The sequence below is a fragment of the Phyllostomus hastatus genome, unplaced genomic scaffold, assembly GCF_019186645.2.
Source record: "Phyllostomus hastatus isolate PE091 unplaced genomic scaffold, TTU_PhHast_1.1 phas_scaffold_21, whole genome shotgun sequence".
Lineage (NCBI taxonomy): Eukaryota > Metazoa > Chordata > Mammalia > Chiroptera > Phyllostomidae > Phyllostomus > Phyllostomus hastatus.
Window position 1 is genome coordinate 28,212,301 of NW_025334017.1, and position 16,500 is coordinate 28,228,800.

The 16,500-nt window shown below is 33.3% G+C and overlaps 1 protein-coding gene across 1 annotated transcript in view; it reads right to left on the reverse strand.

Annotated features, from left to right (window-relative positions):
• Positions 1-16,500, reverse strand: part of EIF3E (eukaryotic translation initiation factor 3 subunit E) — a 49,635-nt gene that overhangs the window by 18,299 nt on the left and 14,836 nt on the right. Inside the window, exons 4-9 of the mRNA XM_045861594.1 lie at positions 15,013-15,055; positions 14,604-14,708; positions 10,670-10,795; positions 9,876-10,000; positions 1,396-1,522; positions 454-555 (exon numbers count right to left, since the gene is read on the reverse strand). Coding sequence (XP_045717550.1) covers positions 454-555; positions 1,396-1,522; positions 9,876-10,000; positions 10,670-10,795; positions 14,604-14,708; positions 15,013-15,055 — 628 coding nt within the window. The remainder of the gene's footprint in view (positions 1-453; positions 556-1,395; positions 1,523-9,875; positions 10,001-10,669; positions 10,796-14,603; positions 14,709-15,012; positions 15,056-16,500) is intronic.

The following is a 16,500-nucleotide window of genomic DNA, read 5'->3' on the forward strand; positions in this document are numbered from 1 at the left end:
GTGCCCTGACTGGGAACGGAACCAGAAACCCTTTGGTTTGCTCATTCCACTGAGCCACACCAGCCAGGGCAAAAAAAAAATATATATATATATTTTTTTAAAAGGCCTATTTTAAAACAAATTGAGAACCAAGCTGTAATATACAATTCCAAGCAATCTTCCTCATAAGCTATGAAACATTTCACATATTTACTCATTCAGGATAAGACACAGAATTATGGGTGTATGTGTAAATTTATAATACAACCAATGTTTAACTGTCAAAACTACAGGGATACACACATGGCAGCATTAAAAGTGTCTTCACTTGAGTACATTTCTAAAAAATATGCCACTTAACAATTAATATCCTTTTCTGATATAATTACTTTAATAAAACACTGCAAGGTTAATTCTTACAATATACAAAAATTTAAGAATATTATTAATTTATAAGTAAAAATTCATACTTACAGATTCACATTCCCTCAGCTTTTTCTGAGCTCCATCGAAGTCAAAGTTAACATATAAACATTCAACAAACTCTGTAATTGGGTCTTTATATGTGTAAGACTCCTATAAAATAAAGTCAAAGGTAAAATTGGATATAATTCAACAAGGTTTAGTAGATTGCCCCTAGATTATCCCAATCTTCCTATTTTCTCCTCCCTTACCACTAATTTCTAGTGAATTTCCTTGCACTTATCTTCTCAAAGCAATTGCTCATATCCTGATTCCAGGCCATACTTTCAGCTTTTAATGCCTTCCAGATCAAGTTCTCTAATTCTTATCCTAGAACCACTTTGAAAGCTCCCAAATTCCTCTACTGCCAAAGAGGGTCCCTTCATAAAGGATGAAACCCAAGTGAATGAAATTATACCCCACTGAATGAAATTATCTTTTTGAACTTATTCTTCTATCAGATAAATATTTAGGTTCTCTTCCTAACCCACAGTTATTGCTGAGAAACTCACTAAATGAACCCATAAGGATGCAACTTTTGCACAACTTGGAAACTACTACTATTGTATTCTATGTAAAGGTCACTACTCTAGAATTATGTAGGTAGTTACCTCCCAACAAAGGGTTCTAGGCTCCAGATCCCCTTCACTCTTTGGAGTTAAGAGCAACACTAATATACAATGTATATTAGGTATCCACCTAGCAGAGAGCAGTGTTCATACCACATATAGCATAAGTATATCTTGAACTTAAAGACAGTAAATGTCCATTTGGGGGTCTTGGGCTCCTCTCTCTTCATGTATACCTTCCTCCTATTTTTAAAACACCTTTACTTTAAGAAGTAAGAGTAGATGTAAGAGTAGAAGTAAGAGTTTTTTCTTTACTTGAGAAAAAAAAAGGTTAAACCTGAAGTTTGGCAGGTTTAAAAAAATCAATAAAGACTTTAGTTTTTACCTGTTGAATAACTTTAACTAGATCTTTTAGCACCTGCCGGCGTTTTCGAACATCTTTGTTTGTTATGACTGCTGTAGTCAAATAGCGAAGAATATGTGGACACATTGTCTGAATTGCATTAAGATACCTACGGTAAAAAATAAAGCCCATTTAAAATTAATAACTTACCCAGTTTTTCTAGACCTATCATCACCTGATTTAAAGAAAATACACCAAGAGCCCATTAGAATGCATTAAGTAACCTCAGATCGCAAACACTTCAGAATGAGTATTATAACGGCCATCTCCTGCAAGGAACTAAAGAAACAGAAATCTAAATGATGAGAATGCCAACTGATATTCCCCATTTGGAGTGACATTCCCTTAAAAGGTAAATAATAATTGTTGAGTAACGGGATTTTTGGAAGATACTTATACATGCTATCAGTTTATTCTAAAGGACTGCTAAGCTATGACTTTCAGTTATTCACCTATTAGAACAAATGTGTGAAAAACTTCTATGTGCATATCACTCAACATAATCAGAAAATTAGACACACAAATTAAAGTACTGAAGAAATTAAAAAGTAGAAGTGTGTCTACAGAGACACACTATTACAGTTTTATAGGACTTTGGTTACATTGGAAATGCTGGGACTTAGAAAAAAAGGACTACATGTTAGAGAACTAGGCCTTGGCTAGTGTTTAGCAAATCCTGCTATTCTGATGATCTGCAGCTGGCCACTCTCTGTCATATGGTATTTATCGAGTATTTCTCTGCTCAAGTTTCCTTAAATAGCTCCCCAATTTATATCCAATAAGTACCTCAGAGTGTCCAGCACTATGGCAAGCTTGGAAATATTTGTCAGTAAAGCCTATTGCTCTTAGCTGAATAATCAAGCCCAACGTGCCCATCCAGCACCATCTCCCACCATACCATTGACTACTTCCTGCTTTCCTCTCACTCCACATGGACGGCCCTCCCAAATATAAAAACTCTGAAACCTCAATTCTAGCCACTCTTCAAGGTCAAGCTCAGATAAGCTCAGATAACTTAACTCCCGAGTTACCTCAGACCATATTCACAAATCTTTATGTAATTGTAGATACCCCATGTAGATGTTTGAACTCTTTAGAGGACCCTAGAATTTGACAATAACTTAACACATATCTAGTCTCACTTAGAACTTCCTTAAATTCTCTCTAAATAAGACAACTTATAAAAAGAATCAACACTCCAGAATAAAACAATTTCTAGGGAAAGATAACTAACCAAATCAGTTAAAAGTTTTCTTCCCTGAAAAATTAAGGCTGAGATTCAGGCAAAAATTTTTAAACTACACTCTTGGTTCAGAACAATTGTTTGTCTCTACACTGTTGTCAGAGATCTCACATACAAATTCAAGAAAACGTGACCTTTTTTTTTTAAGTATCAGTTTTGAAGGAGGTAATAAAGTAGACATTTATGGAACTGTAGCATAAATTTATTTATATACAATAGAAAACTGTAACCTGTCTATGATGTTAAACATTTATTTTTACTTAAATAACTTTATATCATTGCACCACACAGATCTTCATTGTTTTTCTAGAAGATGGCTTCCCTGGGAAACCAACTTTCTCTTTCTGTGAACATATGGCAGATGTTAACAAAATGTATGTAAAGGGCCAGGTAATGGAGACTTTAGGGTTTCTAGGCCAACAGGTAAAACTGAGACCATTATGGAGATACTTACATAATAAGAAAATAAATTTTCAAAATATTTTATTGATACAAGTAAACAGTGTAATAGTTTAGTAAGAAAAATTTAAATACAGGTCTACTAATGAGAAGAATTAAATTTCTTTATTGGGGATACTCTTATTTAATTGGGTTCCAAAGTTAGAGACTACTATCTTTAAAAATGATTGCAAATGTTTATGTGTTAATGCTGATCTGTAATGAGATTTTACATATTTAATCTTTAAAAATGCTTTTGTGCACATTGGTACCAGCAAATACTGACTAATTGACAAGCATATGATTTTAATTTAGCCTATTTGTCACTTGGCAAGAATTTATACAATTCTGCTAAATTCCTTTTTTGATATTGCCTTTTAACATTTTATACTGCAGATGAGTCACTTCCAATTCAACTGCACAGCTAAATGAATTGTGAAATATGGAAACTGCTTTTGTAAAAACTTTCTGGAATTATATTTTGAGCTCAAAAAATATTATCATCTAATGCAAATCTGGGAATGAAGGTCCCACTTTCTTTTAACTTTTCAAAGAACAAAAAAGTGCATAAAGCAGCTGGAAATTACTTGTAATTCATACTATGTTAGTTGTCAAATGATTACTGCCATATAAGTTCTGCATATAAATGTTGTTTTGCTTTGTAATTTAAGGTTGAATTAATGAAAAAAAAAAAAAAAACATTCTTTAGACTATAGTGAAAGTTAATTTCCAGAGCCATTCAGTGGCTGAGGGCAATTTTTCTTTTTCAGAAAAACACCTCGAGCTCAAAAAAGTCACTATTTAAATGTCATTGCAAAGCCATCCAACTGCTATGTAGTAGTAAAAAAAGTCAAGATATTCTATTTCTGACAGAAATCCATCGGCTGATAACAGTTAAGTCCATGAGAGCAAATACGCTCACTGTGGACTCTAATGATTCAATAATATGTACACCTTAAAGTATTTTCCACAAAGTATATACATAGTAATGAATAACCATAATATGTGAACACCTCACATTTTCACTAGCTTTGTAAATTTCTACAACTAAGCCCATTTCTCCTCCATACACATTTAATCACCAAAAGTTTTAGCACAACTTAGCAGATTCCACTTTAGGCTGTATTAAATTAGTGTCTTCTCAACTTTGAAAATATTTCCACCTATAGTTGTTCCACACCGACTATTCATAGAGGCATATCATTTAGGCATGTCAAATCCACCAGATCCCTCAAGTCAACAACTTAGTCATATTGGTAACATCTGTGGACTCATCAAGAGCCGGGGAAAACCATTAAAAATCATATGCATTGTCTTTTAATTGATTGTTGATGTTGCTCCCAAATATCTTTAACTCTGAAATTGTTCTCACTGGCCAGCAGTTTTAAACAACTTAATTTTTTCTAGACATATTTTTTTGGCTGCTGCAACTGAACATGAAACTGAATCACCATTGGTAAATAGCTTTCCTTACTTGGCTAACCAAACAGCCACTTTAAAATTTATTTCGGCTGAAGCCTCATTTTCATTAATTTTTTCATGAGGAAATTCTACTGATAAAATAGTTTGAAATTTCCTAATTTTTTGACAGTTGCTTTGCTGTCAGTGGGAATATTATAATGAGTGCTTACAGTCTGCTAATGTGGATGTATATTGCATTCCTTTAGCTTATCTATAGTGTAAATTCAATGCTTTGCTTTCTTATTTGACACAAAATAATCCCCACCCAACTGTGCCTTAAAAGCACAACTGAAGTCCACTTTTCTTGCTCTGACATGATGAGTACACACTGCTAATAAAAAAGCAAAATGTTGCAGTAGGGTGATAAAAAGTACTTGAAACAATGTGTAGGTGTAACTGCAGCATCACTAGGATTCATAGTGCACAGAATAGCAGTGAGACAAAAAGAGTGCAACAGTGTATGATCTCTGTCACATTTCAGCTTTGCCATACAGTTCAAAAACTGCCAAAGACAATACAGTTGTCCCCCCTTATCCGTGATTTCGGTCTGCAGTTTCAGTTACCTGTGGTCAACCACAATCCAAAAATATTAAATGAAAAATGCCAGAAATAAACAATTCAGAAGTTTTAAATTGCATGCTGTTCTTAGTATTGTGATGAAATCTCATGCTGTCACACTCCATCCCCCCCAGAAAATGAACTGCCCCTTTGTGCAACAATTCTGTGTGTGTGTGTGTGTGTGTGTGTGTGCGTGTGTTGGGGGGTGTACATATATATATATATACACACACACATATATCCCACCTGCCCATTAGTCAATAGTAGCCATCTCAGTCATCAGATGCACTGTTGTGGTACTGCAGTGCTTGTGCTCAAGTACCACACACTCTTTTTTTTTAAATTTAATAATGGTCCCAAAGCCAATTATATAACTTTCATTACATAGTTATAACTGTTCTATTTTATTATTATTGCTATTAATCTTACTGTACCTAATTTATAAATTAAACTTCATTACAAGTATGTATGTATGGGAACAAAGAAAGTATATACAGGGTCTGGCACAAATAATGCCCCTTTTTTATTACAAAATCACAGGCATGTAAATCTGTAACATAACATTATGACAATCAAGCACACCATGACATTTTAGGTGAAATGTTCACATTAAAACTATAAATTATTTTACCCATATTATTATTACCCTATCAACCACACTCAAGCAGGTCTTACTTCTGCCGGACCCTATATATAGGGTTCAATATCTACAGCTTCAGGTATTTACTGGGTGTCTGGGAATGCAACCCCCATGGATAAGGGGGGACTACTGCATATAGAATAATGAGTATGGCTATATTCTAATAAAAATTTATGTACACTAAAACTTTAGTTTCATGTAAATAATTTTCACATCACAAAATATTATTCATTTTCCCCCAACCACTTAAAATGTAAAAGCCATTCCTATATTTGTAAGCCATAAGAAAAAAGGCATTAGGCAAAATTTATCAGTCCGTGGTCCATAATTTCCCGACCCCTGGTATACAGCATAAAGATGGCTCTTGACTTCCAAACACAGCTGGGACTTCCTACCTTCTATGGCAGAAGTGATCCTTCCTATGTATGCACAGATGTGTGTGTATATATGTATATGTTTGTGTATACAAGGGGAGTAGGGATTAAGGGTGATTCTTGTGAGGTTATCTTAGTTCACATTCTTGTAAAATTAGTAATTACATAGTATTTAGTTCAAATACAAGCAAATCCACAGAAGTGGTTAACTGCCTACACATGCCCACTGTGCTCTTCTGTTCTACTATTTTTTCTTATCATTTCCTTCACTGTCATTTGAAATTTAAAGACCAGACTAACTTTCATCTTCACTGGATTCCTCTAACTTCTCCAGGTCTCACTGATAGCTGTTACACCTACAGTGTGTCTACTATGTACAATACAACTGAACTTAAATATATCCTTATATTACTTCTTGTGCTATTTGTTTGGGTTATAAAGTATGTAAGAACAGAGGCTATACCACTCCTATTTTTGAAATCTAATTTTATTATTTTTTCTTTTAAATGAGAGCCTCAGTATTTACTGTGTTCTCAATTTGTAGTATCCTGATAGCTCAGTAAAACTGGGTTAGTTTATATTTTCTCTAGCACAACCCTGCTCTGATTGTGCAATTTTATGAAGTTTTTCTACCGAGTTTTCTAACTGCAAGCCAGAACACTTAGTAATCAAAGGATAAGATAAAATATTCCACCCTACCCCCAAAATTTAAGTATCTATTATGTGTAGGATATTATTAAGCATATAAAGAATAGACTTATCATTTAGAATGAAAGGGTAGATAAAGTGCTTCCCAGATAAGGTCAAGTTAAAGGAGTTCATCATCACCTAGCCCTTATTACATGAAATGTTAAAGGGACTTATCTAAGAAAAAGAGCACCAAAAACATGAACAGTAAAATGACAACAAACACAACTATCAACAACTGAAGCTAAAAACAAAAAACAAAAAACTAAGCAAACAACTAGAACAGGAAGAATCACAGAAATGGAGATTACATGGAGGGTTATCAGCAAAAAGGGGGGAGAATGAGGAAAGGAACAAGGAATAAGAAGCATAAATGGTAGGGACAAAACAGAGGGGGAGGTTAAGAATAGAATAGGAAATGGAGAAGCCAAAGAACTTATATGTATGACCCATGGACATGAACTAAGGTGGGGGAAATGCTGGTGGAAGCGAGGAGTACAGAGTGGAGGGGAATAAAGGGGAAAAAAATGGGACAACTATAATAGCATAATCAGTAAAATATATTTTAAAAATATATTTTAAAAAATATATAAAGAATAAAAAACTTCCCTCAAATACACTTACAATCTCATTGGGCAGATAAGGTGATTGTTATGTTTTTTGTTTACTTTAAAGGCATTACATAATATAATACCAAATATAAGGTAGCCACAAAATACAGGACTTCATGAAGAAAGTAAACCTGAACTGGAGCTTAAAAACCAGGCTGACTTTGGATAGGTACAGAGGAGAAAAGGACACTTCCAAAAAGACAAGCTAAAGGAAAAAAAAAGGGAGAACACTTAGCAAAACTTCAGAGGCTTAATTTTTAGATTAGGACCTTAGAGGTCATCCTGAGCTAAAACAGGTAAAATGCATGCATGAAAAAGATCAGGGACAATTATAAAATACAGGGGAAACAAAGGCAGAAATGTCAGTCAGGATAAATTCTTGAATGTACCGAATAAAACTTGAAATTTGATTTAGAAAACAAACACTCCTGTGATAAAAGAACTTCAAATCTCTCTTTAAAAAAAAAAAAACCAAAAAACAAAACTGGAGAGTAACTAGGGCATTGCATTACAAATGCATTCTTTTCCCTAATAACATCTACATTTGGTGGCCAAGCCTCATCTCTAATAGCCTACGAACACTGCTCTATCTTACACCTGATACCTTATCTTATGCATTATGTTACATTTAAAGGTTCAACATTTTTCAAATGTGTAAATCATCTCCATTTTGGATTCAGAATAAATTGTAGCAGAAATGGTAATATATATGACGTAAGAGACTTTAACCTGCACTTGCATCTAAATTTGCACTTCAAGGACAAAATTTATCTCCAAAGTACTTTTATATTTTTAAAAAAGCCTGGTATCACAAACTAAAACATGTAAATTATGAATTTAACATATACTCTATAAACCATATTAAATTATATTGCAAGAAGAATATGGTACATTTTTCATTAATTTCTACTATCAGAGACAACTGAAAACCACATACTGATTATAGACATACAAATGCAAATTACAAGCTATGTAACTATTCTACTTTAAGAATATATACAATTCAGGAAAATAGATGACAATCTTTCAAGTCAAATGGGTGTATTCTCATATGAAAACAGAATCATGCAAAAATAAAAATAAGCCATGCAGACATGACTAATGAGGAATAAAATACGATGGTTACTTGACCCTATGACAAGGGAAAACAGTTAAGCACAGTATTTTGATGGAACTGAAAGCTGTAATACTGCTGAATAGTTTTCTTTTCCATATTTTTCTAACAGGCTGTTTCTGTTATTAAAAAAAAATAGTTCTATAGGCATGAGGGTTCTTTGTGGGCAAATGAAAATGCCCAAAAACTGGTGTATGGTGATCACTGCCCCACTTGGGAAAGTTGCTAACCACCAGTGATTATAAACAAAATCTGGTTAACCTCAGCACAAATGAAGATAGTGCCATCATATTATACTAATAGTCACTGTTATTTTTTACCACTATATTTTTGCAGTTTAAAAAAATGCATTTCAACTATACCCTTGATTAGGCAGTACAAATTATTAATTTTTAAAATTCCAACATTTGCACATTCTTCTTTTTACTGTATGACTAAGTGGGAAGTGCATATAAAGCTCTTCTGCTATAGTTTCATGTCATGGTTCTTAGGTTGAAAAGCACTTGTAACACTGAATTGCAAGCTGAACTGGCTGCTCTTCTCACAGAATACTGTTTTAACTTGAAAAGAATGACAGACAAACCAAAGTTACTTGGATTTTGGTATCAGAAAGACACTTTCTAGAAAATAAAGTGAGCCTACCCTTCAAATAAAGTAGATTTGTTTTCTGTTTGTTTTCTGAGATACCAACTAAATAAAAAATAATGGGCAAAAGATTCAGAGGCACTGATCTCAATCAGAAGAAATTTTTAAAATGATCTCTAGCTAAAAATATAGTAAAATTTCTTACCACCAAAAGCAAAGATGATAATAAAAGGGATTTCCTGGGATGTATATATTCCTTCCAAGTAACATGGCCTACAGCCTTATTTCTAAAGCCCCAATGTATAGATTGATTGCCTGGGAGCTTCCTAAAATGTAGATTCTGATTTAGTTCCTTAGATAAGGCCTAAGATTCTGCATGATACTTAACGCTGTTGGCCTAGGGACCAAGATTAAATAGCACTTTAAAAGGACTTAAAGTACACTTTTATCAAGTAATTTCCTTAAGAGTTACACATAAGCTTTTTCTTTCTTTTTAAACTATTTTTGCAATACAGTTGATATTCAATATTATTTTATATTAGTCTCAAGTATACAGCATAGTGGTTAGACATTTATGTAATTTACGAAGAGATGCCCCCACATATAAGCTTTTTCAATCAATAAGTACATACCATATGAAGAGGGGGAAAAGGGCAACAAATTCAAATGTTAGAAGTACATTTTAAAGTTTTAAAAAACCTATATAATTTCACGAAATTAAAGCCAAAATTATACAGTGAAATTAACTTACTGTGGCTGGTAAAGGAAGAGATCAATAATATTATCACGCCCTTTGGGGTGGTTGAAGAAGACAAACAGAGACCAGTGAATGAGCCATGTTCGCTGCTGAAGAGACTGGAGTGGAGAACTCACAGACTAAGAGTCAAAAAAAATGTACGCATAGGAAATATTAATATATGAGAAAGAGGCAAGGTATAAACATTACTTATCTCAGAATTTTAGTTAAAACAAGAACCAAGCTGTGCACTAGGGTCATTATGTTCAAAGTTCAATCTCCTGGACCTCTACTCTGTATGATCCTTCTTAACATTCACAGTTTCCCCATTTTCAGAAAGAGTCAATAATGTCCACTATGCCTTTTACAGAGGCTGTAAATTATACTTCTTTCAGAAAACATTTTAAAAGAACTAAAAGCCTGAAAAGCAGTTTTATTAGACATTATAGATGAAAACTGTCATTTTTGCATAGTTCTTTCAATAATATGTGACACTAACAGTATTATGTCATTTTCACTGTTACAGATAAAAAATAAAAAGCACAGTAGTTATAAAAAAAATGAAAACTGACTTCTTTTCTCTAAGAGCCAAAAGAAGTGACAGCTCCTCCAAGGAGATTCAGTGAAACTCGTCAACCCACTGTGATTTTTATGTCAGGTCAACAAAAACTAATCTAAACATTTCAGTTTAGTTTTTCTTCTTTCTGTCTTTCTGTTGTTTGTTGCTGTTTTTTAAGTACATACTGTTTTCCTATCAGAAAGCATGAAGAATGCACTCCAGAGAATCACCCTAAAGAAGTGTAACTCACATTGTTATCTATGGTCTCTTTTAACCGTGTAAGGTCTTCCATGGCTGCATCCCAATTCTGCATTAAGATTTCAGAGGCCAGTTTCCCCCAGAGTGAACTCAAAGCATTTCTATCCGTTGCTGGAACCTGTTTGAGATATCATAATTAATTATATTCCATATCGTATATATCCATCTAGCCTACTAAGAGATAGGTGGCTCTGTTACCCAAACTTCAGTTACCTACATCTTTACTGGATCACACTGGTTAAACTAATTCAAAGTTTTCATTTAACTTAGTTATAATAAAAATACCCAGGTCGTTAACATTCAGCCTTCATCAGAAAATAAAGAGTAACTTAAAACTAGGATACAACATTAATGCTCTTGTGTAACTCACTTCAGATAATTTATACTAGTCAGCAACAACAGAACCAAACTTGATACACACAATAACATGAATGAATCTTAAAAACCTGCTTGACAAAATAAGGCAGGCACAAGCTTACATATATCATTCTAGTTATGTACAAAATTCTAGAACAAGTAAAACTAATCGAAGGATGAAGAGCAGATCAATGAATAAACCAGGATAAGATATGACTACAAAAGGTCACACGGGGTCTTTCTGGGGTAACCAAGATATTCTTTATCTTGATTTGGTGGTAGTTACATAGATACATGCATTTTTCAAAACTCACCGGAATTAAAAAGTTTTATTTATAAACATCCATAAAACCACTGTTCAAGTCATAAAGGATAAAATATTTGATCCTTACAAAGAAATCTGAGTATTAAAATACTTCATTAAATCTAAAATCCTTTAGTTTTAAGGACACACTATAATTTCAAGTTTGTTAAACCAAAACCACAATTGAAGACACATCCCAATTTTGAAAATGTGATAAACTGTGTATCCAAGAATCAGCATGAAATAGACATCTTTTAAACAGACATTATCAAACTGGGTACATCAGATCTAAAACAAAGCCTTCAAAAATCATTACTAAGCTTTCTGACTCAAAGAAAAGTACTTTTAAATCAAATGGCATGTACTTAACAGTAGATATATTTTAAATTCTGAGTGCAAAAAAAAAAAAAAAAACACCCCTGAAAAAAGATGATCACTAAACAGTCCTACTATCTTAAAGTCACTTTTATTTCGAATAGCTGCTGGATGAGGGGAGGGGTTGTATTTTGGAAACAGACCAAAGTGAGGGCAGACTCTAACAAAATAATTAAAAGAGAATGTTAATAACTTTTCAACAAAAATGTTCAAAAATTTCTACCAAGTCTACTTCACCATGTCATTTCAAATTAATGTCCTTCTTAAAGCATAAATCAAAGACATTTCACCTCTAAATAGGGTACCATCTAAACATTCCTTGATGTATTCTAAAAGCCACCAAGTCTTTTTAAAGTAAAGGTAGATTCTAGGGTCACACAGCTTTAATTTATACAACACTGACCTACAATAGGTCACCTGGAGAGTCAAATTCTAATCTCAGATCACAGTTACAATGGTTCTTTCATAGCTTATGTTTCCCTAACCATAGATTTAAAAGAATAACCAATCACTAGAAAAGAATTTAGAAGTGAAAAGAGGCTATTGCAAAAAAGAAAAAAAATCCAAATAGTAAGTAAAACATTGACAGTATTCACCCCAAATCTAAAACACGATTTTTATCTTTGCTAGTAACACAATTTCAAACAAATACATAGATTTTACTGCCTATCTCGATCAAAAGAAAAATAAGTAAAATAATTTATATATTTTTAAAACTTAGCTTTGGTAGCTTCTACCAATATGCCAACAGGAGATAACCAACTCCTATTTACCTCAAATGTTTTGTGGCACAAGATGGGACAAAAATGAAAAAAATGAATTGCACATAATCTCTAGGCATTATCCAATGACTATAGGTTGACTCTTCTTAATGTAAAATATTAATTTGTGTTCAGATCATGGCATTCAATTACCCACATATCACATGAGTCCCACCACATGTTCTGTTAGGAACATAAAAGCTTAAAACCAACCCAGAATTTTCTAAGGTTGGGAACTAACGTGGATCTTCGTATTTAAAAAAACTAAACATAAAAACTCCCCCAACCTTTAAGTATATAGCTATCACTTGTAGAAATTTTCTAACTTAATTATAAAACCACACTACATAAACATAATGGTACTATTAAAACTGGAATACGGTGTATGTGTTAGGATAAAAGCTTTTTGTAGCAGTGCAAGTTTTTTAATCCCCAAAAGGTTCATGCGTACTACTCTGGCTCAAGTCCATGTCGTTACAGTTGGCTCTTCATACTAACCTGCTTTCAAGGGTGGATATGCTAGAAGAGTTTCAATATCTGGATTTCCAGCAGTTACCTTAAGTTTCCATGTCTTAGCAAAATGGCACATTCACTCACTGACCAACAACAATAAATTTACTGTGCTAGAACTCTAACATGACACTAAATCTTCATTCTCAAAATTCACTCCCAGCATTAACAAATGATATGAATAACCAGCTCTTTTCATGTACCTGTAATCATATCAGGCTTCTGATTTTACAATCCTGGTTTAAGCTGTTTACATTTCCAAAGTAATCAACTTTTGCTCTCCTAAATCCTTCATAATACTCAAAGTAAAACTGATGGAATTTTCTGATAAGTCACTACAAGTTTAGCATCACTGATTACCTTCAATGCACTTGCAAGGTAACCACAGCTATTCTGTAAATTAAGAATTTGCTTACAAATGGGAGCACAAGAGAGAAATATTCTTACTTGAAATCAATCTTGGAAATAAACTGAAAATCTTTATTTCTTTAGAGAAAGGTACTTTTAAAAAATGAAGTTGTTTAAGTACTTTTAAGTGTAGAAATTATCTGAATTAATAACACCAATGCCAAACCCCCCAAATAAGAAAATTTAATTTCCAAGAAAACAACCAAAATAGCAGCCAGAAGTCTTGACTTTGTGGCATGCTAGGCTAAAAGAAAAAAGTACCAGAAAACAGACAAAAGAAAAAAATTCTTCCAAGGTTGGAAGACACAAAGTCCTTGTCTTAAGAGGTTATTTCCCAACTTCTAGCATTAACTAGAAAAATCAGAGACTTAGGTACTTACTACCCAAAGTGAAAAACAAACTATAATTGCTCAAATGAGAGGACAGTTAACACTAGGGCATTCTGACAACTCTAGAAGGCACTTATTGATACAATTATCTAAAGAGAAGTCAGAGTCAGGAAAAACATTTGTCAACTTGAAGATCTGATTTTTTGTTTAGCTTCACAGAATTCTCCTTCCCTAAACGAAAGCACTAAATCTAGGAACTTGTCAAAGAGACAAATAAAGATAACAAGCAGAGTAAGTTGTGATTAGAAACTGCACTAATAATACCATTTAAATTCATCTACCCACTGCATGATGAAAAACCATTTACCTTTATAGTCTAGTAGCTGATTACAAAAATAAATAGAAAAAAATTACTATTAAGGCATAAAACTTTTTCAAATATCATTTCCACAATTGTTTAGAACAAGTTTTGAGGCATACATATAGCATTAAATATTGCATTTTGGATTCATTATCCAAGATAATGGATTTATTCAATAAATATTCATTAAGCATGGACAATGTACAACTCACTGTGCTCTACAGTAATATTATAAAAATGAATTACAAGAGAGAATTCTGCTAATGCTAAAATACAACAATAGATAAAATAACATATCAAGTCATTCCCAGTTTCGTGGATTTCAAGGATAACTTCATCCTGTCTCCAAATTTAGAGGCTCTATATAGGTTTTCCATTATCTATTTGCTTTCTGTTAGGTAAAAACTTTTCCCCCCTCCTTTTACCAACTGTTAAAAATTTACAGACAGACCCAAATCTACAGACATTTTGAGAATTCAAGGGAATCCTACAAAAGAGGACAAAGAAAAAAATTTACTTACCAATACTCTAAAGAAGTAAAGGTATTCTGCTGCTCCAGAATAATTTCCACATTCATACTGGAATTTTGCATACCTGTAGAGTGTGTCTAAATATTCTTGCCTAAACTAAAAAAGAAAATAGAAGGAAAAAGAACTGAAGTACTATTTTTAATTGTTTTAAAATATACCTCCATAAATGCCCCCAGAAATTCCATAAAAGTCTTGAGAGTTTCTGTTGCCTAAAAATAAGTATATTATTTTCCTATCATTATCATTTTTAAAACTAGTCTCAAAAGCCCACCAGGCATTATATTTAATAAATGAATCTGGAAACTGTATTTCTGTTGAGTCAGGAACGTATCTATATAGCACTATTCTTCAATTATCCTTGTAACATAACAACTATAAACATTTTAAAGACACCACTTACACCATGCTTGTCTGCCAGGTAGTCAAACAGCATCCGACCATCCCTTAATAAAAAACAAGAATTACTGCATTTTATAGCTCATGGAAAAGATAAGCATATCCAACGTCTAACTTATCCACATAATAAGCCACTTTAACTATCTTAATACCTAAACACCAGAAGTAAAATAAGACTTTCAGGAAAAAAATAAACAGGACATTACACGTTTCAAACAAGGAATAGAAACTTAAGAACTACAAACTTTAAAATTCACTTCAGATGTTCAGTCCTACCTGAAAATTGTGTGTTCTGTTTCACATCTAAGGTAATGCCTTTAGAAATGTTTTTCAGTAATAAAACCAACATTCTCACTATTTTTATAGTGAGGTCAATAGTCTACTTAGGTATTGGGGTGGCCACAAAGTTCATTGAGTTTTTTGTCCATACAATGGCTCTGCTCTAGTAGCACTTAGCTGTCAGTAACTCCACTCAAAAAATTTTTGTTAGATTGTATTGTGACAGCTGTCATATAGGCATGTATTTAAAAAAATTAACAAAATTGGTAAATTTTTGTGAAGCCATTTCAATATTGAAGATGGAGAAAATATACAACACTTTCAGCATATTATATTTTATTATTTCAAGAAAGGTAAAAACACAACTGAAACACACAACAAAAGATCTGTGCAGTGTATAGAGAAGGTACTGTGACTGATCGAACATGTCAAAGTGGTTTGCAAAGTTTCTTGGTACCATTGACATTTTGGCCAAATAATTCTTTGCTGTGGGGCTGTCTCATGCATTGGAAGATTAGCAGCATTCCTGCCCTCTACCCACTAGAAGCCAATAGTGGGAGAGAGGTGACATACTCAAAATATCCAAACCAATAAAGTTACTGGTGAAAATGAAAAATGTCTCTTATTTTACAGAAAGAAACCATACAGACCTTTTGGTCAACCCAACAGTAACCTATCAAGAATGATACATATGGTCCCAGATACAGGATGATTTGACCTATGAATTTTCACCTTTGCGATGGTGCAAAAATGATACGCACTTCGAATTTTGATCTTTTCCTGGGCTAGCAATATGTGGTATGATAACTCTGTCATGATGCTGGAGAGCAGCAGTAAGCTACAGCTCCTGGTCAGCCATGTGATCATTAGGATAAACAACTGACCCTCTCTCTACACTGCATTAGATGATTTTGCCCAACTGTAGCCTAATGAAAGTGTTCTGAGCATGATTAATGTAAGCTAGGCTATACCATGATATTGGGTAGGTTAGGTGTATTAAATGCATTTCTAATTTACAATATTTTCAACTTACCTTGGGTTTATCAGGACATAACCCATCATAAGTTGAGGAGTATCTGTATTTGCTCTCTTGAGGGTACATTTCCAATAGATGATACGTTCTTACAGAACAGAGATGGGAATATTTGTATTGTACAAACTAGCAGAAATTGATCCTACATATAAATTTTGTTCCCCTCCCCAATTTGTTAAT